The following is a 24,617-nucleotide window of genomic DNA, read 5'->3' as shown; positions in this document are numbered from 1 at the left end:
GGGTATCGGAGATTTTAAAAAATTAATTCAGGGATTCAGATGTTGCTGGCTGGCCAGCATTTATTGCCCATTCCTATTTTCCCTTGAGAACAAAGTGTGTTATGTTTGTTTTCAGATAATTTCTGAGTCTGTAGACAGTTAAAGGAGCAGAAATGGCTTTTAGAAGGGTGATGCACTGTTCCTGTTGGATGTGGGACATTTGGGAGAGTTTCCATGTTAATGGTGATTACATTTGCATGAAGTGTATTTGGTTGTGAAACCTATGGGATTGTATGGATCAGTTGGAGCAGCACTTAGAGGCAATGAGGAATTTACAGAGCCAGGGGTGTGATGGATGGCAGCTGCAGGGAGTTGGAGAAACCAGAGATATAGTCAGGGGGATGGGTGACTACTAGGAGAAGTAAAGGGTGGAAGGCAGGTAGTGTGGGAGTCTCCTGTGGTTTTGCCAACTCAAACAAGTATGCTGTTTTGGTCTTTTTTTTCCTTATTCATTTACGGGATGAGTACACAGATCATAGAACATAGAACAATACAGGGCAGAACAGGCCCTTCGGCCCTCGATGTTGCACCAACCTGTGAACTAATCTAAGGCCCTCCCCCTACACTATCCCATCATCATCCATATGCTTATCCAAGGACTGTTTTAATGCCCCTAATGTGGCTGAGTTAACGACATTGGCAGGCAGGGCGTCCCACGCCCTTACCACTCTCTGAGTAAAGAATCTGCCTCTGACATCTGTCTTAAATCTATCACCCCTCAATTTGTAGATATGCCCCCTTGTACAAGTTGAAGTCATCATCCTCAGAAAGAGACTCTCACTGTCCATCCTATCTAATCCTCTGGTCATCTTGTATGTCTCTATTAAACGTCCTCTTAGCCTCCTTCTCTCCAATGAGAACAGACCCAAGTCCCTCAGCCTTTCCTCATAGGGCCTTCGCTCCAGGCCAGGCAACATCCTGGTAAATCTCCTCTGCACCTTTTCCAATGCTTCCACATCCTTCCTGTAATGGGGTGACAGAACTGCACCCAATATTCCAAGTGAGGCCACACTAGCGTTTTGTACAGTTGCGGCATGACATCACGGCTCCGGAACTCAATCCCTCTACCAATAAAACCGAACACACTGTAAGCCTTCTTAACAGCATTATCAACCTGGGTGGCAACTTTCAGGGATCTATGTACATGGACACCAAGATCTCTCTGCACATCTACACTACCAAGAATCTTTCCATTGACCCAGTATTCTGCCTTCCTATGATTCTTCCCAAAGTGAATCACCTCACATTTGTCTGCATTGAGCTCCATTTGCCACCTTTCGGCCCAATCCTGCAGTTGATCCAAGTCTCCCTGAAACCTGCAACATTCTTCCACACTATCCACCACTCCACCGACTTTAGTGTCATCTGCAAACTTACTAACCCATCCCCCTGCGTCCAAGTCTTTTGCAAAAATGACAAACAGCAGTGGTCCCAAAACAGCTCCTTGAGGCACACCAATAGTAACCGGACTCGAGGCTGAATATTTTCCATCAACCATCACTCGTTGCCTTCTGACAGAAAGCTAGTTTCTAATCCAAACTGCTAAATCTCCCTCAATCCTGTACCTCTGCATTTTCTCCAATAGCCTACAATGTGGAACCTTATCAAAGGCTTTACTGAAGTCCATGTACACCACGTCATCTGCCCTTCCCTCATCCACATGCTTGGTCACCTTCACAAAAAACTCAATGAGGTTTGTGAGACACGACCTGCCCTTGACGAATCCATGTTGACTATCTCCAATCAAATTATTGCTTGCTAGATGATTATAAATCCTATCTCTTATAATCCTTTCCAAAACTTTTCCTACAACAGCCATAAGGCTCACTGGTCTATAATTACCTGGGTCATCTCAACTGCCCTTCTTGAACAAGGGCACAAGATTTGCAACCCTCCAGTTCTCTGGTACTAAACCTGTAGAAAATGAGGGCTCAAACATCAAGGCCAAAGGCTCCGCCACCTCCTCCCTAGCTTCCTAGAAGATCCTCGGAAAAATCCCATCTGGCCCAGGGGATTTATCTACCTTCACACCTTCTAGAATTGATAACACCTGCTCCTTACTAACCTCAATCCTTTCAATTCTAGTGGCCCATAACTCAGTCATCTCCTCTACAATATTCTCCTGTTCCTCAGTGAAAACAGATGAGAAATAATCCACAGGGTCCACACACAACTTCCCACTTCTGTCTTTGACTGGCCCTATTCCTACCCTAGTCATCCTCTTATTCCTCACATACCTATAGAAAGCTTTACAGTTCCTCTTTATTCTACCTGCTGTCTGCTCATGTCCCCTCTTTGCTCTTCTTAACTCTCTCTTTAAATCCTTCCTAGCTAATCTGTAACTCTCCATCGCCTCATCTGAACCATCTCGTCTCAACGTCACATAAGGCTCCCTCTTCCGCTTAACAAGAGATACAATTTCTTTAGTAAACCGCAGTTCCCTTACCTTATCACTTCCTCCCTGCCTGACAGGGGCATACCTATCAAGGACACGCAATATCTGTTCCTTAAACCAGATCCACATTTCGATTGTCCCCATCCCCTGCATTTTGCTAACCCATTCTGTGCCTCCTAAGTCTTGCCTAATTGCATTATAATTGCCCTTCCCCGTCTGTAACTCTTGCCCTGTGGCATGTTCCTAACCCTTTCCATCGCTAAACTAAATGTAACTGAATTACGGTCACTCTCTCCAAAGTGCTCACCTACCACTAAATCAAACACCTGACCTGGTTCATTACCAAGTACCAGATCCAGTGTGGCCTCCCTTCTTTTCGGCCCTTCGACATACTGTGTCAGGAAACCCTCCAGCACCCATTGGACAAAAACCGATCCATCCAACGTACTGGAGTTATAGCATTTCCAGTCAATGTTAGGGGAGTTAAAGTCTCCCATAATGACCACCCTGTTCCTTTCACTCCTGCCCAGAATCGTTTTGCCGATCCTCTCCTCCACATCCCTGGTTCTTTGCGGAGACCTATAAAAAGCTCCCAGCAGTGTTACCTCTGCTCTCCTGTTTCTGACATCAGCCCATACCACCTCAGTAGATGAGTCCTCATCAAAAGTTCTTTCAGTCACCGTTAGACCGTCCTTGACTAACAAAGCCACACCTCCCCATCTTTTACCACCTTCCCTGACCTTAATGAAAGGTCTAAGCCCTGGAACCTGCAACATCATTCCTGACCCACCTCTACCCATGTCTCCGAAATGGCCACAACATCGAAGTCCCAGGTACCTATCCATGTTACAAGCTCACCTACCTTATTCTGGATACTCCTGGCATTAAAGTAGACACACTTCAATCCAGCTTGCTGTCTGCCAGCACACTTCTGTGACCGTGATATCCTGTCCATGTCCTCTCTACTCTCTTCCTCCTGTGAACTGGAACTACACCACAGTTTCCCATCCCCCTTCTGAGCTGGTTTAAATCCACCCGAATAGCACTAGCAAATTTCCCACCCAGGATATTCGTGCCCCTCTGATTCAAGTGGAGACCGTCCTGTTTGTACAGGTCCCACCTTCCCCAGAATGAGCCCCAATTGTCCAGGTACCTGAAGCCCTCCCACCTGCACCATCCCTGCAGCCATGTGTTCAGCTGAAATCTCTCCCTGTTCTTTGCGTCACTATCACGTGGCACGGGTAACAAACCAGAGATGACCACTCTGTTTGTTCTAGCTCTCAGTTTCCACCCTAGCTCCCTGAAATCCTGCCTGACATCCCTATGCCTCTTCCTACCTATGTCGTTGGTAACTATGTGGACCACGACTTGGGGCTGGTCACCCTCTCCCTTTGCTGGCAGGCAGCATTTATTGTCCATCCCTAACTGAAAATGAGAGTCAACCACATTGCTGTGGGTCTGGAGTCACATGTAGGCCAGACCAGGTAAGGATGGCATTTTTCTTCCCTGAAAGCCATTAGTGAACCAGATGGTTTTTTCCGACAATCCATAATGGATTCATGGTCATTATTAGATTCTTAATTGCAGTTATTTATTGAATTCAAATTCCACCATCTACTGTGGTGAGATTTGAACCCAAATCCCCAGAATATGAACTGAGCCTCTGGATTAACCGTCCAGTGAAAATGTGGTGATGTCATTGCCTCCCCTTTTGAATACTGTAGGGAGGGATGGAGACTCAGGGGAGTATAGCACTGAGAGCCACATTTCTGGTACTGTAACTGGCTGTACTGTAATAACGGGTATGTCAGGTTCCAAGCAACCAATTGTAATAGGGGACTGTCTGGTATGTGGCACAGGCAGATGTTTCCACAGCCACAAATGAGACATCAGGATAGTGTGTTGCCTCTCTGAGGCCAAGGTCAAGGATGTCTCAAAGAGGTTGCAGAATATTAGTAAATTTGCAGACAGCACTCAGGTTGGTGGAGTTGTGGATAGTGACGAAGGATGTTTTAGGTTGCAGAGAGACATAGATAAGCTGCAGAGCTGGGCTGAGAGGTGGCAAATGGAGTTTAATGCAGACAAGTGTGAGGAGATGCACTTTGGTAGGAGTAACCGGAGGCAAAGTACTGGGCTAATGGTAAGATTCTTGGTAGCGTAGATGAGCAGAGAGATCTCGGTGTCCATGTACACAGATCCTTGAAAGTTGCCACCCAGGTTGACAGGGCTGTTAAGAAGGCATACAGTGTTTTAGCTTTTATTAATAGAGGGATCGAGTTCCGGAACCAAGAGGTTATGGTGAAGCTGTACAAATCTCTGGTGCGGCCGCACTTGGAGTATTGTGTACAGTTCTGGTCACCGCATTATAAGAAGGATGTGGAAGCCTTGGAAAGGGTGCAGAGGAGACTTACTAGGATGTTGCCTGGTATGGAGGGAAGGTCTTACGAGGAAAGGCTGAGGGACTTGAGGCTGTTTTCATTAGAGAGAAGAAGGTTGAGAGGTGACTTAATTGAAACATATAAAACAATCAGAGGGTTAATTGGGTGGATAGGGAGAGCCTTTTTCCTAGGATGGTGACGGCAAGCATGAGGGGGCACAGCTTTAAATTGAGGGGCGAAAGATATAGGACAGATGTCAACGGTAGATATAGGACAGATGGCAACGGTAGTAGATTCGCCAATTTTAGGTACATTTGAGTCGTCATTGGATAAGCATATGGACGTACATGGAATAGTGTAGGTTAGATGGGCTTCATATCGGTATGACAGGTCGGCAAAACATAGAGGGCCGAAGGGCCTGTACTGTGCTGGAATGTTCTATGTTCTATTCTGAAAGGGGAGAGTGACCAGTAGGAGGTCATTGTGCATGTTGGCAAGAGAGACAGAGGTAAGGAAATGGATCAGGTTCTGCAGCGAGAAGAAAGGAAATTAGGCAGGATGTTAAAAAGCAGGCTCTTGAAGGTAGTAATGTCTGGATTACCCGCGGTGCTAACCTGCTAGTGAGAGTAAGAATAAGAGGATAGAGCAGATGAATGTGTGGTCAAGAAGCTGGTGCAGGGGGCAAGGATTCACATTTTTGGACTATTGGGATGTGACCTATTTACATAGAACATAGAACAATACAGCGCAGAACAGGCCCTTCGGCCCTCAATGGTGCGCCGATCTGTGAACTAATCTAAGGCCCTCCCCCTACACTATCCCATCATTATCCGTATGCTTATCCAAGGACTGTTTAAATGCCCCTAATGTGGCTGAGTTAACTACATTGGCAGGCAGGGCGTTCCACGCCCTTACCACTCTCTGAGTAAAGAACCTGCCTCTGACATCTGTCTTAAATCTATCACCCCTCAATTTGTAGCTATGCCCCCTTGTACAAGCTGAAGTCATCATCCTTGGAAAAAAACTCTCACTGTCCACCCTATCTAATCCTCTGATCATCTCGTATGTCTCTATTAAATACCGTCTTACGAGGGACGATTAAAAGGGATGATTTCCATCTGCATTGGAAGGGGACCAATATGACAGAAAGTGAGGAGGCATGGGATAGGGGGAAATGTGGCAGATTGGAATCAGAATTGGCTGCCCCTTACAAGACCAAGGGTGGTAGTGGACAGAAAATATTCAACATGGTGCTCAGTTACGAGTGGTGTCCCACAAGGATCTGTTCTGGGTCCTCTTCTATTTGTGATTATTGCAAATGATTTGGATGAAGGAGTGGAAGGGTGGATGAGCAAGTTCGCAGATGATATGAAGGTGGGTCACATTGTGGACAGTGCAGAGGGCTGTTCTAGGTTACAAAGGGACATTGATAGGATGCAGAGCTGGGCTGAGAAGTGGCAGATGGAGTTTAACTCTGAAAAGTGTGAGGTAATTTATTTTGGAAGGACAAACTTGAAAGCAGAAGACAAACAGTGTTTTAGCTTTCATTAAGAGAGGGATCAAGTCCTGGAACCAAGAGGTTATGCTGCAGCTGTACAAAACTCTGGGGCAGCCGCACTTGGAGCATTGTGTACAGTTCTGGTCACCGCATTATAAGAAGGATGTGGAAGCTTGAGAAAGGGTGCAGAGGAGATTTACTAGGATGTTGCCTGGTATGGAGGGAAGGTCTTACGAGGAAAGGCTGAGGGACTTGAGGCTGTTTTCATTAGAGAGAAGAAGGTTGAGAGGTGACTTAATTGAAACATATAAAATAATCAGAGGGTTAGATAGGGTGGATAGGGAGAGCCTTTTTCCTAGGATGGTGACGGCGAGCACGAGGGGGCATAGCTTTAAATTGAGGGGTGAAAGATATAGGACAGATGTCAGAGGTGGTTTCTTTACTCAAAGAGTAGTAAGTGAATGGAACACTTTGCCTGCAACGGTAGTAGATTCGCCAACTTTAAGTACATTTAAGTCGTCATTGGACAAGCATATGGACGTACATGGAATAGTGTAGGTTAGATGGGCTTGAGATCGGTATGACAGGTCGGCACAACATCGAGGGCGGAAGGGCTTGTACTGTGCTGTAATGTTCTATGTTCAGAATACAGGGTTAACAGAAAGATTCTTGGCAGTGTGGAGGAGCAAAGGGATCTTGGGGTTCGTGTCCACAGTTCCCTGAAAGCTGCATCCCCAGGTGGGTAGAATTGTTAAGAACGCGCATGGTGTGTTAGCTTTCATTAATAGAGGGATTGAGTTCAAGAACCGTGAAATTATGCTCCAGCTATACAAAAGCCTGGTTTGGCCACATCTGGAGTATTGTACAAAGAACAAAGAAAATTACATCACAGGAACGGGCCCTTCGGCCCTCGAAGCCTGTGCCAATCCAGATCCTCTACCTAAACCTGTCGCCTGTTTTCCAAGCATCTGTATCCCTCTGCTCCCTGCCCATTCATGTATCTGTCTAGATACATCTTAAATGACAGTCTCGTGCCCACCTCTACCACCTCCGCTGGCAACGCATTCCAGGCACCCACCACCCTCTGCGTAAAGAACTTTTCACGCATATCTCCCTTAAACTTTCCTCCTCTCACTTTGAACTCATGACCCCTAGTAATTGAGTCCCCCACTCTGGGAAAAAGCTTCTTGCTATCCACCCTGTCAAAACCCCTCATGATTTTGTAGACCTCAGTCATGTCCCCCCTCAACCTCCGTCTTTCTAATGTAAATAATCCTAATCTACTCAACCTCTCTTCATAGCTCGCACCCTCCATACCAGGCAACATCCTGGTGAACCTCCTCTGCACCCTCTCCAAAGCATCCACATCCTTTTGGTAATGTGACGACCAGAACTGTGCACAGTACTCCAAATGTGGCTGAACCAAAGTCCTATATAACTGCAACATGACCTGCCAACTCTTGTACTCAATACCCCGCTCAATGAAGGAAAGCATGCCATATGCCTTCTTGACCACCCTATTGACCTGCGTTGCCACCTTCAGGGTACAATGGACCTGAACACCCAGATCTATCTGTGCATCAGTTTTCTCCAGGGCTTTTCCATTTACTGTATAGTTCGCTCTTGAATTGGATCTTCCAAAATGCATCACCTCGCATTTGCCTGGATTGAACTGCATCTGCCATTTCACTCTCCAATCTATCTAAATTCTGTTGCATTCTCCAACAGTCCCCTTCACTATCTGCACCAATGTTCATGCCATCTGCAAACTTGTTAATCAGACCATCTGTACTTTCCTCCATAATAACAAAGTGTGGAGCTGGATGAACACAGCAGGCCAAGCAGCATCTCAGAAGCACAAAAGCTGATGTTTCAGGCCTAGACACTTCATCAGAGAGCTCCTGAGATGCTGCTTGGCCTGCTGTGTTCATCCAGCTCCACACTTTGTTATTTTGGATTCTCCAGCATCTGCAGTTCCCATTATCTCTGCACCTTCCTCCAGATCATTTACATATACCACAAACAACTGTGGCCCCAGCACAGATCCCTGTGAAATACGACTGGTCACAGGTCTCCATTTTGAGAAACTCCCTTCCACTACAACTCTCTGTCTCCCATTGCCCAGCAAGTTCTCTATCTATCTAGCTAGTATACCCTGGACCCCATGCAACTTCACTTTCTCCATCAGCCTACCATGGGGAACCTTATCAAACGCCTTACTGAAGTCCATGTATATGACATCTACAGCCTTTCCCTCAACAATCAACTTTGTCACTTCCTCAAAGAATTCTATCAAGTTGGTAAGACATGAACTTCCCTGCACAAAACCATGTTGCCTATCACTGATAAGCCCATTTTCTTCCAAATGGGGATAGATCCTATCCCTCAGTATCTTCTCCAGCAGCTTCCCCACCACTGACGTCAGGCTCACCGGTCGATAATTACCTGGATTATCCTTGCTGCCCTCCTTAAACAAGGGGACAACATTAGCAATTCACCAGTTCTCCGGGAACTTAGCCGTGCTTAAGGATGCTGCAAAGATATCTGTGATCAGCAGGGTGAAGGTCAGAGACAGAGGGTGGTGGTGGGGGGTGTTTGGTTGGACTGGACACCAGTGACCAGCAGGGTGAAGATCAGAGACAGAGGGTGGTGGTGGAGGGTGTTGCTTTGGACTGGAGGCCTGTGACCAGCAGGGTGAAGGTGTGGTGGAGGGTGTTTGGTTGGACTGGACGCCCATGACCAGCAGGGTGAAGGTCAGAGACAGAGGGTGGTGGTGGAGGGTGTTTGGTTGGACTGGACGCCTGTGACCAGCAGGGTGAAGGTCAGAGACAGAGGGTGGTGGTGGAGGGTGTTTGGTTGGACTGGACGTCTGTGACCAGCAGGGTGAAGGTCAGAGACAGAGGGTGGTGGTGGAGGATGTTTGGTTGGACTGGACGCCTGTGACCAGCAGGGTGAAGGTCAGAGACAGAGGGTGGTGGTGGAGGGTGTTTGGTTGGACTGGACGCCTGTGACCAGCAGGGTGAAGGTCAGAGATAGAGGGTGGTGGTGGAGGGTGTTTGGTTGGACTGGACGCCTGTGACCAGCAGGGTACCACAAAGGTTGGCGCTGCGCCCAATGCTTTTCGTTGTTTGTATAAATGGTTTGGATGTAAACACAGAAGGAATGGCTAGTCTCTGGTTCTGGTCTCCCTGCTACAGGATGAACGTTGTGAAGCCTGAACGGTTCAGAAAAGATTTACAAGGATGTTGCTGGCATTGGAGGGTTTGTGCTCCAGGGAAAGGCTGAATAGACTTGGACTATTTTCCCTGGAGGGTCGGAGGCTGAGGGGTGAGCTTATAGAGGTTTATAAAATCATGAAGGTCATGGATAGGGTGAATAGACAAGGTCTTTTTCCTAGAATGGGAAAGTTCAAAACAAGAATGTATAGGCTTAAGGTGAGAAGGGAAAGATTTAAAAGAGACATGAGGGGTAACTTTTTTCATGCAGAGGGTGGTGCATTCATTGAACAAACTGCTATGGAAGTAGTCAATATAGGTACAGTTGCTACATTTAAAAAGCATCTGGATGGGGATATGAATTCGAAGGGTTCAGAGGGATATGGCCTAAATGCTGGCAAATTAAACCAGGTCAGATTGGGATATCTGGTTGGTATGGATAAATTGGACCAATGGGTCAGTTCCTGTGCTGTATAACTCTCTCACTCTATAAGATGGTGGTGAGTTGCCTTATTGAACTGCTGCTATCTATGTACCACAGGTAAATCCACAGTGCCCTTAGGCAGCAAATTCCAGGATTTTGACCCAGTGAAGGAACAGTGATATATTTCCAAGTCAGGATGGTGAGTGGCTTGGAGGGGAACTTGAAGGGGGTGGTGTTCCCATATACCTGCTGCTCTTGTCCTTCTAGATGGTAGGGGTCGTGGGTTTTAGAAGCTGCTGCCCGAGGATCTTTGGTGAATTTCTGCAGTGCATCTTGTAGCTCGTACACACTGCTGCTACTGAGTGTTGGTGGTGGAGGGAGTGGGATGTTTGTGGATGTGGTGCCAGTCAAGCAGCTGCTTTGTCCTGGATGGTGTCAAGCTTCTTGAGTGTTGTTGGGGCTGCCCCCATCCAGGGCAGTGGGGAGTATCCCATCACTCTCCTGCCTTGTGCCTTGTAGATGGTGGACAGGCTTTGGGGAGTCAGGAGGTGAGTTACTCGCTGCAGTATTCCCAGCTTCTGGCCTGCTCTTGTAGCTGCTGTGTTAATGTGGTGAGTCCAGTTGAGTTTCTGGTCAATGGTAACCCCCGGGATGCTGATAGTGGGGATTCAGTGATGGTAACACCATTGAATGTCAAGGGGCAGTGATCAGATTGTCCCTTATTGGTGATGGTCATAGCCTGGTATTTGTGTGGCACAAATGTCACCTTCCACTTGTCAGCCCAAGCCTGGATATTGTCCAGATCTTGCTGCATTTGAACATGGACTGGTTCAGTATCTGAGGAGTCACGAATGGTGTGAACATTGTGTAATCATCAGCAAACTTCCCCATTTCTGACCTTATGATGGACGGAAGGTCATTGATGAAGCAGCTGAAGATGGTTGGGCCGAGGGCACTACCCTGAGGAACTCCTGCAGAGATGTCCTGGAGCTGAGTTGACTGACCCCAAACAACCACCACCATCTTCCTATGTGTCAGGTCTAACTCCAACCACCGGAGAGTTTGTCCCTGATACCCATTGAGTCCAGTTTTGCCAGGGCTCCTTGAAGCCACACTCGGTCGAATACAGCCTTGATGTCAAGGGCTGTCACTCTCCTCATCTCTGGAATTCAGCTCTTTTGTCCATATTGACAGCTGACCACCACATTCACAAGGGCAAATTGAGATGGGCGATAAATGATGACCAGCCAGCAACTCCCACAACCCTAAGCCTATCGCAGGTGAATAAGAAAAACAGTGACAGAATCATGGAGTAATGAATATTGAACCGAGCCTGTAATGAGGTCAGGAGCTGAGTGGCCCTGGCGGAACCCAAACTGGGCGTCTCTGAGCAGGTTATTGCTGAGCAGGAGCTGCTTGATAGCCCTGTTACTGACACCTTCCATCACTTTACTGATGGTCGAGAGGAGACTGATGGGGCCGTAACTGGTCGATTAGGATTTGTTCTGAACTTTGTGTACAGGATAAGGTCAGTGCCAGTGTTGTAACTGTACCGGAACAACTTGGCTAGGGGAAAGGCAAAGTCTGGAGTGTAGATTGTCAGTACAGGTAAAAGGGATGTTGGACTGTAAGAGCTGATGCAGGCTACTATAGACCTATTAAACTGACCTGAAGTTTTGCTAGCTGTATCTCACAGGCTTGGAGATCAATGCTGGGGTGCCGTTGATGGTCCAGTAACTCCTGGGTGGTTGTCAGCCATGTCAGAATCTGCTGGAGAGCAGGTTGAAAATGTCTAAGGCCTAACAACATCTTCTCCAATACATGCTGCAACCAAAGGACAAAAGTCAGAATCTTGATCAAACTCATTCCATCTCAATCACCCTTTTCCCCCATTCCCACTGGAAAAGTTACCCTTTCCTTCAGGAACATTCTCTCACCAATCCGTCTGGATAATGCTCTATTCCCTCTGGAACACCCCTGGCACCCTGGTCAGGGATGTCTCAGTGTGGCAGCAGGACATTCTGGAATAGGAGGGTGAACTGCCAGTGTTTGTGTTATATACGGAGGCACCCATGACCAAACACAGAGACAAGACATGTAGATATGTAGATAATTGGGATGCCTTCTGGGAAAGGTGGGGCCTGTACAAGATGGATGGGTTGCATCTGAACTGGAAGGGAACCAATGTCCTGGGTGGAAGGTTTGCTCGAGTCGTTCGAGAGGGTTTAAACTAGTATGGCAGTGGGGTGGGAACCTGAGCTGTATACCGGAGGTGAGAGTTGATGCAGGTGAGGCAGTAGCAAGAGGTAGACCAGCTAGTGGGAAGGATTTTCCTGGGAAGGAACCAAGGGAGCAGTTAAAGTGTGTTTGCTTTAACACAAGGAGTATCAGGAATAAAAGTGATGAACTTAGAGCATGGATCAGTACCTGGTGCTATGATGTTGTGGCCATAACAGAGACATGGGTTTCTCATGGGCAGGAATGGTTGCTGGATGTTCCAGGGTTTAGAACATTTAAAAAGAATAGGGAGGGGGGAAAAAGAGGAGGGAGTGTAGCACTACTAATCAGAGAGGGTATCACGGCTACAGCAGCTTCCTTTGTCGAGGAAGATCTGCCTACCGAGTCAGTGTGGGTGGAAATTAGGAACAGCAAGGGAGCAGTCACCTCGTTAGGGGTTTACTACAGGCCCCCCAATAGCAGCAGGGAGATTGAAGAAAGCATAGGTCGGCAGATTTTGGAAAAGTGTGGACGTAGTAGGGTTGCTGTAATGGGTGACTTTAACTTTCCCAATATTGATTGGAACCTCCTTCGAGCAGAAGATTTGAATGGAGCTGTTTTTGTAAGGTGTGTTCAGGAGGGTTTCCTAACGCAGTACGTTGACAGGCCGACAAGGGGAGAGGCCATTCTCGACTTGGTGCTCGGAAACGAGCCGGGGCAGGTATCAGATCTTGTGGTGGGACAGCATTTTGGTGATAGTGACCATAACTGCCTCACATTCTACATAGCTATGGAGAAGGAGAGGATTAGGCAAAATGGGAGGATATTTAATTGGGGAAGAGGAAACTATGATGCAATTAGACATGAGTTAGAAAGCATGGACTGGGAGCAATTGTTCCATGGTAAGGGCACTACAGACATGTGGAGACTGTTTAAGGAACAGTTGTTGCGAGTGATGAGTAAATATGTCCCTCTGAGACAGGCAAGAAGGGGTAAGATAAAGGAACCTTGGATGACTAGAGCGGTGGAGCTTCTTGTGAAAAGGAAGAAGGTAGCTTACATAAGGTGGAGGAAGCTAGGGTCAAGTTCAGCTAGAGAGGATTACATGCAGGCAAGGAAGGAGCTCAAAAATGGTCTGAGGAGAGCCAGGAGGGGGCACGAGAAAGGCTTGGCAGAAGGAATCCGGGAAAACACAAAGGCATTTTACACTTATGTGAGGAATAAGAGAATGGTTAAAGAAAGAGTAGGGCCGATCAGGGATAGCATAGGGAACTTGTGTGTGGAGTCTGAAGAGGTAGGGGAAGCCCTAAATGAGTTTTTTGCTTCTGTCTTTACGAAAGAAACAAACTTTGTAGTGAATGAAACCTTTGAAGAGCAGGTGTGCATGCTGGAATGGATCGAGATAGACGAAGCTGATGTGCTGAAAATTTTGTCAAACATTAAGATTGACAAGTCGCCAGGCCCGGACCAGATTTGTCCTCGGCTGCTTTGGGAAGCGAAAAATGCAATTGCTTCGCCACTTGCGAAGATCTTTGCATCCTCTCTCTCCACTGGAGTCGTACCTGAGGACTGGAGAGAGGTAAATGTAATTCCTCTCTTCAAGAAAGGAAATAGGGAAATCCCTGGCAATTACAGACAAGTAAGTCTCACGTCTGTCGTCTGCAAGGTGTTAGAAAGGATTGTGAGGGATAGGATTTATGACCATCTGGAAGAGCATGGCTTGATCAAATACAGTCAACATGGCTTTGTGAGGGGTAGGTCATGCCTCACAAACCTTATCGAGTTTTTTGAGGATGTGACTAGAAAAGTTGATGAGGGTCGAGCTGTGGATGTGGTGTATATGGACTTAAGTAAGGCATTTGATAAGGTTCCCCATGGTAGGCTCATTTAGAAGGTCAGGAGGAATGGGATACAGGGGAACTTAGCTGCTTGGATACAGAATGGGCTGGGCAACAGAAGACAGCGAGTGGTAGTAGAAGGAAAATATTCTGCCTGGAAGTCAGTGGTGAGTGGGGTTCCATCGGGCTCTGTCCTTGGGCCTCTACTGTTTGTAATTTTTATTAATGACTTGGATGAGGGGATTGAAGGATGGGTCAGCAAGTTTGCAGATGACACAAAGGTCGGAGGTGTCATTGACAGTATAGAGGGCTGTTGTAGGCTGCAGTGGGACATTGACAGGATGCAGAGATGGGCTGAGAGGTGGCAGATGGAGTTCAACCTGGATAAATGCGAGGTGATGCATTTTGGAAGGTCGAATTTGAAAGCTGAGTACAGGATTAAGGATGGATTCTGGGCAGTGTGGAGGAACAGAGGGATCTTGGTGTGCAGATACATAGATCCCTTAAAATGGCCACCCAAGTGGACAGGGTTGTTAAGAAAGCATATGGTGTTTTGGCTTTCATTAACAGGGGGATTGAGTTTAAGAGTCGTGAGATCTTGTTGCAGCTCTATAAAACTTTGGTTAGACCGCACTTGGAATACTGCGTCCAGTTCTGGTCGCCCTATTATAGGAAAGATGTGGATGCTTTGGAGAAGGTTCAGAGGAGGTTTACCAGGATGCTGCCTGGTACGGAGGGCTTATCTTATGAAGAAAGGTTGACTGAGCTTGGTCTCTTTTCATTGGAGAAGAGGAGGAGGAGAGGGGACCTAATTGAGGTATACAAGATAATGAGAGGCATAGATAGAGTTGATAGCCAGAGACTATTTCCCAGGGCAGAAATGGCTAGCACGAGGGGTCACAGTTTTAAGCTGGTTGGTGGAAAATATAGAGGGGATGTCAGAGGCGGGTTCTTTACACAGAGAGTTGTGAGAGCATGGAATGCGATGCCAGCAGCAGTTGTGGAAGCAAGGTCATTGTGGTCATTTAAGAGACTGCTGGACATGCATATGGTCACAGAAATTTGAGGGTGCATACATGAGGATCAATGGTCGGCACAACATTGTGGGCTGAAGGGCCTGTTCTGTGCTGTACTGTTCTATGTTCTATGTTCTATGTTCCACAAGGACCCGAAAGCTCAGTAGAGGTAGTTAGGAGATAAATTAAAATACAGGGCCTCAAATACACAGTCATCTCAGGATTACTCTCAGTGCCACATGCTATTGAGAGTATAGAGTCATACAGCATGGAAACAGACCCTTTGGTCCAACTCATTGATGCTGACCTGGTTTCCCAAACTAAGCTTATCCCATATACCTGCATTTGGCCCATTTCTGTCTAAACCTTGCTGGAAAAGCTCAGCAGGTCTGGCAGCATCTGAGAAGAAAAAATCAGAGTTAATATTTCGGGTCTGGTGACCCTCTGGAGACCAGTTCTGCGGATTTTTCTGTGATAATTCACACCTAAATTTGATCCTCCAAAATGCATCACCTCACATTTGTCTAGATTAAACTGCATCTGCATTTCCTGTGCCCAAGTTACCAATCTATCTATATGCTGTTGTATCCTTTCACAGTCATTGGCATTATCAGCAACTCCACCAATCTTCATGTCATCAGCAAATTTACTAATTATCCCACTCACATTTTCCTCCAGATTATTTATTTATACTACAAACAAAAAAGGACCTAATTCTGACTCCAGTGGAACGCCATTAGTTACCAGTCTCCATTCTGAAAAACATACTTCCACCGCCACCCTCTGTCTTCTATGACCAAGCCAGTTTTCTACCCATCTAACCAGCCCATCCCGAATCTGTTGTGATTTTAGACTGTGTACCAACCTGATAATATGGGACTTTATCAAAGCCTTAAAGTCCATATCAACTACATGCACAGCTCTTCTCTCACCAATTATCCTCGTTACCTCTTCAAAAATTTCAGTCAGGTTGGTGAGACAGGACCTTTCCCAGACAAAACCATGCTGCCTGTCTCTAAGTATCTTCCCCAAGAGCTTCCCCACCACAGACGTCAGGCTCACTAACCTATAGTTTCTGGATTAACCCTGCTTTTTTTCTTAAACAAGGGAATAACATTCGCTAATCTCCAGTCCTCTGGAACTTTACTTCATGTAAATCAATGAGGATATGAAAATACCTGCCAATGCCCCAGTTATTTCCTCCCTTGCTTCTCTGTGTATCCTTGGGTAGATCCCATCTGGTCCTGGGGACTTGTCTATCCTAATGCAATTTAGGATACACAGAACTTCCTCCTTCAATATGTTGACATTCTCTTGAGTATTCACACACTCATCTCTGACCCGAACATCAATCATGTCCTTCACTTGGTGAAAACCAATACAAAGAACACATTCAGGATCTCCCCCACTTCGTGTGGCTCTACGCATAACTTCCCTCCTTCATCCTTGAGTGGGCCTACTCTTTCCCTTGTTACCCTCTTTGTCCTAACAAGTGCATAAAATCCCTTGGGATTCTCCTTGATCCTGTTTGCAAAAGACAATTCCTGTCCTTTTTTTGCCCTCCAAATTGCACACTTAAGTTCCTTCCTACTTTCTCTCTACTCCTCCAGGGCTTTGTGAGTTTGTAGCTGCCTCGATCAGCAATACAACTCCCCCAACCCTATTGTTTCCTTTTTTGACCCGTCTATAACATTGATACCCAGGAATGTTAAGCTGCCAATCCTGTCCCTCCTTTCACCATGTCTCTGTAATGGCAACAACATCATAATCCATGCAATAATCCATGCTCTTAGTTCAGTTGATTTACTGATATCCTCTTGCATTGAAGTAAATACATTCCAGTCCTGCACTTCCTCTGAGTCCTGCAACTTTCCTGTGCCTTGCTTTTACTCTGTGCTATGCATATCTCTGTCACACTTTTGTCCCCAGCCCCTGCCACACTAGTTTAAACCCTCCAGAAGAGCTCTAGCAAACTTCTGTACAGGATATTGGTTCCCCTCCAATTCAGGTACAAGCTGTCCTTCCTGTACAGGTCCAACCTTCCCCAGAAGACATTCCAATGATCCACATATCTAAAGGCCTCCTTCCTGCATCAGCTCTGCGACCAAGTGTTCAACTGCACTTTCTCTCTGTTCCTAGCTTCACTAACCCGTGGCACAAGTAGTAATCCTAATATTACTACTCTGGTAGTCCTGTCCTGCATTTTAGCTCCCTATCTAAATCCCTGAATTGTCGTTGCAGGACCTCTTCCTTCTTAACCTGTGTCATTTGCGCCAATGTGGGCAATAACTTCTGGCTCTTTTCCCTCCTGCTTCAGTGTGTCCTCTCTTACCCGCAGGGAAAGGCCTTTACGATACGCCCTATCGATGCTCCTCATGATTTTATAAATTTCTATAAGGTTCCCCTCAGTCTCCGACACTCCAGGGAAAATAGCCCCAGCCTATTCAGCCTCTCCTTATAACTCAAACCCTCTTGGCCTGGCAACATCTAGGTAAACCTTTTCTGAACACTCTCCAACTTAATGATATCCTTCGTATAGTGGGGCAACTAGGACTGCACGCATTACTCCAAAAGTGGCCTCACCAACATCCTATAAAACCTCAACATAAAGTCCCAACTCCTCTCCTCAATGCTCTGACCAGTGAAGGCAAGTGTGCCAAACACCTTTGTCACCACCGTGCCCACCTGTGATGTAACTTTCAAAGAACTAAGATCAATCCAATGAATGTGTGGTTGGGGAAATGGTGTACCAGGGAGAGGGGGGGTTTAGATTCTATGGGATTGCTGCTGAGAAAGGTGGGACCTGTACAAATCTGATAGGTTGTACATGGGCAGCGGTGGGACAAATATCCTTTCTTTCTTAATTCATTCACGGGATGAGGTGTCGCTGACCAGGCAGCATTTATTACCCATCCTTAATTGCCAGCGGGCAGTTCAGAGTCAATGACATTGCTGTGGGCCTGAAGTCACATGTGGGCCAGCCCAAGGATGGCAGTTTCCTTCCTTAAAGGACATTAGTGACCCAGATGGGGTTTTCTAACAATCAACAATGGATTCTTGGTCATCATTAGATTCTTAATTCCGGATATTTTTATTGAATTCAAATTCCACCATCTGCCGTAGTAGGAATCAAACCCAAGTCCCAGAACATGATCTGGGTCTCTGGATTAACAGTCCAGTGTTAATACCATGAGGCCATCGCCGCCCCGTCACAGGGGCTTTTGCTTGTTCCATTGGGGAGGTTTTAAACCAGTCTGGCAGGGGGATTAGAACCAAAATGTAGGCTCTGTCGAGTCAGATTCATATCAGAAAATGCAGGGAGAATGTTAGCTACTGATGCAACTCAGAAAAAGAAACAAGGATTGAAAATAATCCAAAGGAAATTGACAGAGTTGAGCTGTTCATACTTCAATGCAAGGACAATTACTAACCAGGCAGATGTAAAAAGGGCAAAGATAGACATGAGGCAGCATGATGAAACAAAGTGACAGTATTGGTTAAAGATTCAATTATAGTTGTGAGACGGATGGTATCCTAAACTCTGTTAACAAATGAGATTAATGAACAAACAACAAGGAACAAAGAAACCTACAGCACAGGAACAGGCCCTTCGGCCCTCCAAGCCTGCGCCGATCAAGATCCTCTGTCTAACCTGTCATCTATTTTCTAACAGTCTGTGTCATTTGCTCCCCGCCCATCCATGTACCTGTCCAAATGTATCTTAAAAGACGCCAACGTGTCTGTGTCTACCATCTCCACTGGCAACGCGTTCCAGGCACCCACCACCCTCTGCGTAAAGAACTTTCCACGCATATCTCCCTTAAACTTTCCTCCTCTCACTTTGAACTCATGACCCCTAGTAATTGAGTCCCCCACTCTGGGAAAAAGCATTTTGCTATTCACCCTGTCCATTCCCCTCATGATTTTGTCGACCTCAATCAGGTCCCCCCTCAATCTCCGTCTTTCTAATAATCCTAATCTATTCAACCTCTCTTCATAGCTAGCACCCTCCATACCAGGCAACATCCTGGTGAAGCTCCTCTGCACCCTCTCCAAAGCATCCACATCCTTTTGGTAATGTGGCGACCAGAACTGTACACAGTATTCCAAATGTGGTCAAACCAAAGTCTTATACAACTGCAACATGACCTGCCATCTCTTGTACTCAATACCCCGCCCAATGAAGGAAAGCATGCCGTATGCCTTCTTGACCACCCTATTGACCTGCGTTGCCATCTTCAGGGAATAATGGACCTGAACACCCAGATCTCTCTGTTCATCAATTTTCACCAGGACCTTTCCATTCACTGCATGGTTTGCTCTTGAATTAGATCTTCTAAAAAGCATCAACTCGCATTTTCCCAGATTGAACTCCATCTGCCATTTATCTGCCCGACTCTCCAGTCTATCTATATTCTGCTGTAATCTCTGACAGTCCTCTTCACTATCTGCTACTCCACCAATCTTCGTGTCATCAGCAAACTTGCTGATCAGACCACCTACACCTTCATCCAAGTCATTTACATATATCACAAACAACAGTGGTCCCAGCATAGATCCCTGTGGAACACCACTGGTCACAGGCCTCCAATTTGAGAGACTCCCTTCCACTACTATTCTCTGTCTCCTGTTGCCCAACCAGTTTTTTTATCCATCTAGCTAGCACACCCTGGACCCCACGTGACTTCACTTTCTCCATCAGCCTGCCATGGGGAACCTTATCAAACGCCTTACTGAAGTCCATGTATATGACATCTACAGCCTTTCCCTCATCAATCAACTTTGTCACTGAGAACATAGAACATAGAACATAGAACATTACAGCACAGTACAGGCCCTTCGGCCCTCGATGTTGGACCGACCTGTCATACCGATCTCAAGCCCATCTAACCTACACTATTCCATGTACGTCCATATGTTTATCCAATGACGACTTCAATGTACCTAAAGTTGGCGAATCTACTACAGTTGCAGGCAAAGCGTTCCATTCCCTTACTACTCTGAGTCAAGAAACTACCTCTGACATCTGTCCTATATCTTTCATGCCTCAATTTAAAGCTATGCCCCCTCGTGCTCGCCGTCACCTTCCGAGGAAAAGGTCTCTCCCGATCCACCCTATCTAACCCTCTGATTATTTTATATGTTTCAATTAAGTCACCTCTCAACCACCTTCTCTCTAATGAAAACAGCCTCAAGTCCCTCAGCTTTTCCTCATAAGACCTTCCCTCCATACCAGGCAACATCCTAGTAAATCTCCGCTGCACCCTTTCCAAAGCTTCCACATCCTTCTTATAATGCGGTGACCAGAACTGTATGCAACACTCCAAGTGCGGCCGCACCAGAGTTTTGTACAGCTGCAGCATAACCTCTTGGTTCCGGAACTTGATCCCTCTATTAATAAAAGCTAAAACACTGTATGCCTTCTTAACAGTCCTGTCAACCTGGGTGGCAACCCATCCCTCTACTCCTGCATTTCTTCATATCTAAAACAAATATCCCTGAACACTATGGGCAATTTAGCATGGCCGATCCAACTACCCTGCCCATCTTTGGACTGTGGGAGGAAACTGGAGCACCCAGAGGAAACCCACGCAGACACGGGGAGAATGTGCAAACCCCACACAGGCAGTTGCCCAAGCGTGGAATCGAACCCGGGCCCCTGGCGCTGTGAGGCTGCAGTGCAAACCACTGAGCCACCATGCCATCCCCAGTGTGAAACATTTCCTCCTGATTTCAGTCTGTCCTTTTTCATGGTAGTAGTAAATCTAACTGAATTGTGGACCCTATCCTGATATGGTTGACCACTGTCACTTCACCCACTGAGGTGGGATGCTCTTCACAGGAGCAGTGTGGGCCTGTTGGGCTGAATGGTCTTTTCCACACTGTAGGGATTCTATAAGTCAGGGATGGGGCCCATGCTGTTTTTTTGTAATGCATTAACTATGTTGACTTGAATGTGATAAGCATAACTGGGAAATCTGCAGACAATACAAAGATTGATTGTGTGGTGGATTGCAGGAAGCTCCAAAATAGAACATAGAACATAGAACATAGAACAGTACAGCACAGAACAGGCCCTTCAGCCCACAATGTTGTGCCGACCATTGATCCTCATGGATGCACCCTCAAATTTCTGTGACCATATGCATGTCCAGCAGTCTCTTAAATGACCCCAATGACCTTGCTTCCACAACTGCTGCTGGCAACGCATTCCATGCTCTCACAACTCTCTGCGTAAAGAACCTGCCTCTGACATCCCCTCTATACTTTCCACCAACCAGCTTAAAACTATGACCCCTCGTGCTAGCCATTTCTGCCCTGGGAAATAGTCTCTGGCTATCGACTCTATCTATGCCTCTCATTATCTTGTATACCTCAATTAGGTCCCCTCTCCTCCTCCTTTTCTCCAATGAAAAGAGACCGAGCTCAGTCAACCTCTCTTCATAAGATAAGCCCTCCAGTCCAGGCAGCATCCTGGTAAACCTCCTCTGAACCCTCTCCAAAGCATCCACATCTTTCCTATAATAGGGCGCCCAGAACTGGACGCAGTATTCCAAGTGCGGTCTAACCAAAGTTTTATAGAGCTGCAACAAGATCTCACGACTCTTAAACTCAATCCCCCTGTTAATGAAAGCCAAAACACCATATGCTTTCTTAACAACCCTGTCCACTTGGGTGGCCATTTTAAGGGATCTATGTATCTGCACACCAAGATCCCTCTGTTCCTCCACGCTGCCAAGAATCCTATCCTTAATCCTGTACTCAGCTTTCAAATTCGACCTTCCAAAATGCATCACCTCGCATTTATCCAGGTTGAACTCCATCTGCCACCTCTCAGCCCATCTCTGCATCCTGTCAATGTCCCGCTGCAGCCTACAACAGCCCTCTACACTGTCAACGACACCTCCGACCTTTGTGTCGTCTGCAAACTTGCTGACCCATCCTTCAATTCCCTCGTCCAAGTCATTAATAAAAATTACAAACAGTAGAGGCCCAAGGACAGAGCCCTGTGGAACCCCACTCACCACTGACTTCCAGGCAGAATATTTTCCTTCTACTACCACTCGCTGTCTTCTGTTGGCCAGCCAATTCTGTATCCAAGCAGCTAAGTTCCCCTGTATCCCATTCCTCCTGACCTTCTGAATGAGCCTTCCATGGGGAACCTTATCAAATGCCTTACTGAAGTCCATATACACCACATCCACAGCTTGACCCTCATCAACCTTACTAGTCACATCCTCAAAAAACTCGATAAGGTTTGTAAGGCATGACCTACCCCTCACAAAGCCGTGTTGACTGTATTTGATCAAGCCATGCTCTTCCAGATGGTCATAAATCTTATCCCTCAGAATCCTTTCTAACACCTTGCAGACGACAGACGTGAGACTTACCGGTCTATAATTGCCGGGGATTTCCCTATTTCCTTTCTTGAAGAGAGGAATTACATTTGCCTCTCTCCAGTCCTCAGGTACGACTCCAGTGGAGAGCGAGGATGCAAAGATCTTCGCAAGTGGCGAAGCAATTGCATTTCTCGCTTCCCAAAGCAGCCGAGGACAAATCTGATCCGGGCCTGGCGACTTGTCAATCTTAATGTTTGACAAAATTTTCAGTACATCAGCTTCCTCTATCTCTATCCATTCCAGCATGCACACCTGCTCTTCAAAGGTTTCATTCACTACACAGGTCGTTTCTTTCGTAAAGACAGAAGCAAAAAACTCATTTAGGGCTTCCCCTACCTCCTCAGGCTCCACACACAAGTTCCCTATGCTATCCCTGATCGGCCCTACTCTTTCTTTGACCATTCTCTTATTCCTCACGTAAGTGTAAAATGCCTTTGTGTTTTCCCGGATTCCTTCTGCCAAGCCTTTCTCGTGCCCCCTCCTGGCTCTCCTCAGACCATTTTTGAGCTCCTTGATTCATAGAAACCCTACAGTGTGGAAGAAGGCCATTCAGTCCAACAAGCCCATATCCACCCTCCGAAGAGATCCCAGCCAGACCCAATTCCCCCACCCTTGTATCCCCACATATCCCATGGTTAATCCACCAAACCTGCACATCTTTGGACGATGAGAGGAAACCCATGCAGACATGGGGTGAACATGTAAACTTTGCACAGTCACCTGAGCATGGAATCAAACTCAGATCCCTGGCACGGTTAGGTAGCAATGCTAAGCACCGAGCCATGTGCCATATCGAAGGAGTGGGCAGGAAAGTGGTAGATGGAGTTTGTCTCTGATAAGAACATAAGACCCTAAGGCATAGAAGGGGAAGTAAGCCCATTCAGCCCATCGGGTCCACTCTGCCATTTAATCATGGCTGATGGGCATTTCAACTCCAATTTCCTGCACTCTCCCCATAGCCCTTGATTCTTGTGAGATCAAGAATTTGTTCATCTCTGCCTTGAAGGCATTTAACATCCGGCCTCCACTGCACTCCGTGGCGATGAATTCCACAAGCCCACCACTCTCTGGCTGAAGACGTGTCGTCTCATTTCAGTTTTAAATTTACCCCCTCTAATTCTAAGGCTGTGACCACGGGTCCTAGTCTCCCCCAAAAGGAAACAACTTCCCAGCGTCCACCCCTTCTAAGCCATACATTATCTTGTAAATTTCTATTAGATCTTCCCTCAACCTTCCAAACTCTAATGAGTACAATCCCAGGATCCTCAGCTGTTCATTGTACGTTAAACCCACCATTCCAGGGATCATCCATGTGAATCTCCGCTGGACATGCTCCAGGGCTAGTATGTCCTTCCTGAGGTGTGGGGCCCAAAATTGGACACAGTGTTATAAATGGGGCCTAACTAGAGCTTTGTAAAGTCTCAGAAGCACATCACTGCTTTTATATTCCAACCCTCTTGAGGTAAAGGACAACATTACATTCGCTTTCTTAATTACGGTCTCTACCTGCAAGTTAACTTTTAGAGAATCCTGCACTAGCACTCTCAGATCCCTTTGTACTTCTGCTTTATGAATTTTCTCACCGTTTAGAAAATAGTCCATGCCTGTATTCTTTTTTCCTAAGTGCAAAGCCTCACATTTACTCACATTGAATTTCATCAGCCATTTCCTGGACCACTCTCCTAAACTGTCTGAATCTTTCTGGTAAGTGTGAGGTAATGCATTTAGAAAGTGTTAGGTAATACAGTAAGGGGGAATACACAATAAATGGGAATATACTGAGATGGGGAGATGAAGTGAGAGATCTGGGTGTCCAAGTGCACATGTCCCTAGCGCAGGTAGACTAAGGTTAGAAAGAAGGAATGTGGAACGCTCTCCTTTATTGGCAGAGGTAGAGAATATAAAAATAGGGATTTAAGGATGAAACTGTGTAAGACACTGCTGAGGCTACAACTGGAGTATTTTGTGCAGCTCTGGTCACCATATTACAGGAAGGACATTATCACTCTGGAGAGAGTGTGGAGAAGATTTACCAGAACGCTGGCAGGACAGGAGAACTGTAGCTCCAAGGAGAGGTTGGGATTGTTTTCGTTGGCTGAGGGGTGATATGATTGAGGCGTACAGAATCGTCAGGGGTACAGATAATGTAGACGGGGGAAGCGGTTTCCCTCATCAGAGAGTTCAAAAATAGATTTGG

At 46.5% G+C, this 24,617-nt stretch overlaps 1 protein-coding gene across 1 annotated transcript in view; it reads right to left on the bottom strand.

Annotated features, from left to right (window-relative positions):
* The window catches only part of macf1b (microtubule actin crosslinking factor 1b), a 271,098-nt gene that overhangs the window by 145,074 nt on the left and 101,407 nt on the right, over positions 1-24,617 (bottom strand). The window contains exon 7 of the mRNA XM_059641183.1: positions 11,618-11,773. Within this exon, the coding sequence (XP_059497166.1) occupies positions 11,618-11,773 (156 nt within the window). The remainder of the gene's footprint in view (positions 1-11,617; positions 11,774-24,617) is intronic.

Source organism: Stegostoma tigrinum, chromosome 2 (assembly GCF_030684315.1).
Source record: "Stegostoma tigrinum isolate sSteTig4 chromosome 2, sSteTig4.hap1, whole genome shotgun sequence".
Lineage (NCBI taxonomy): Eukaryota > Metazoa > Chordata > Chondrichthyes > Orectolobiformes > Stegostomatidae > Stegostoma > Stegostoma tigrinum.
This window is presented reverse-complemented; position numbering and strand designations above follow the sequence as displayed.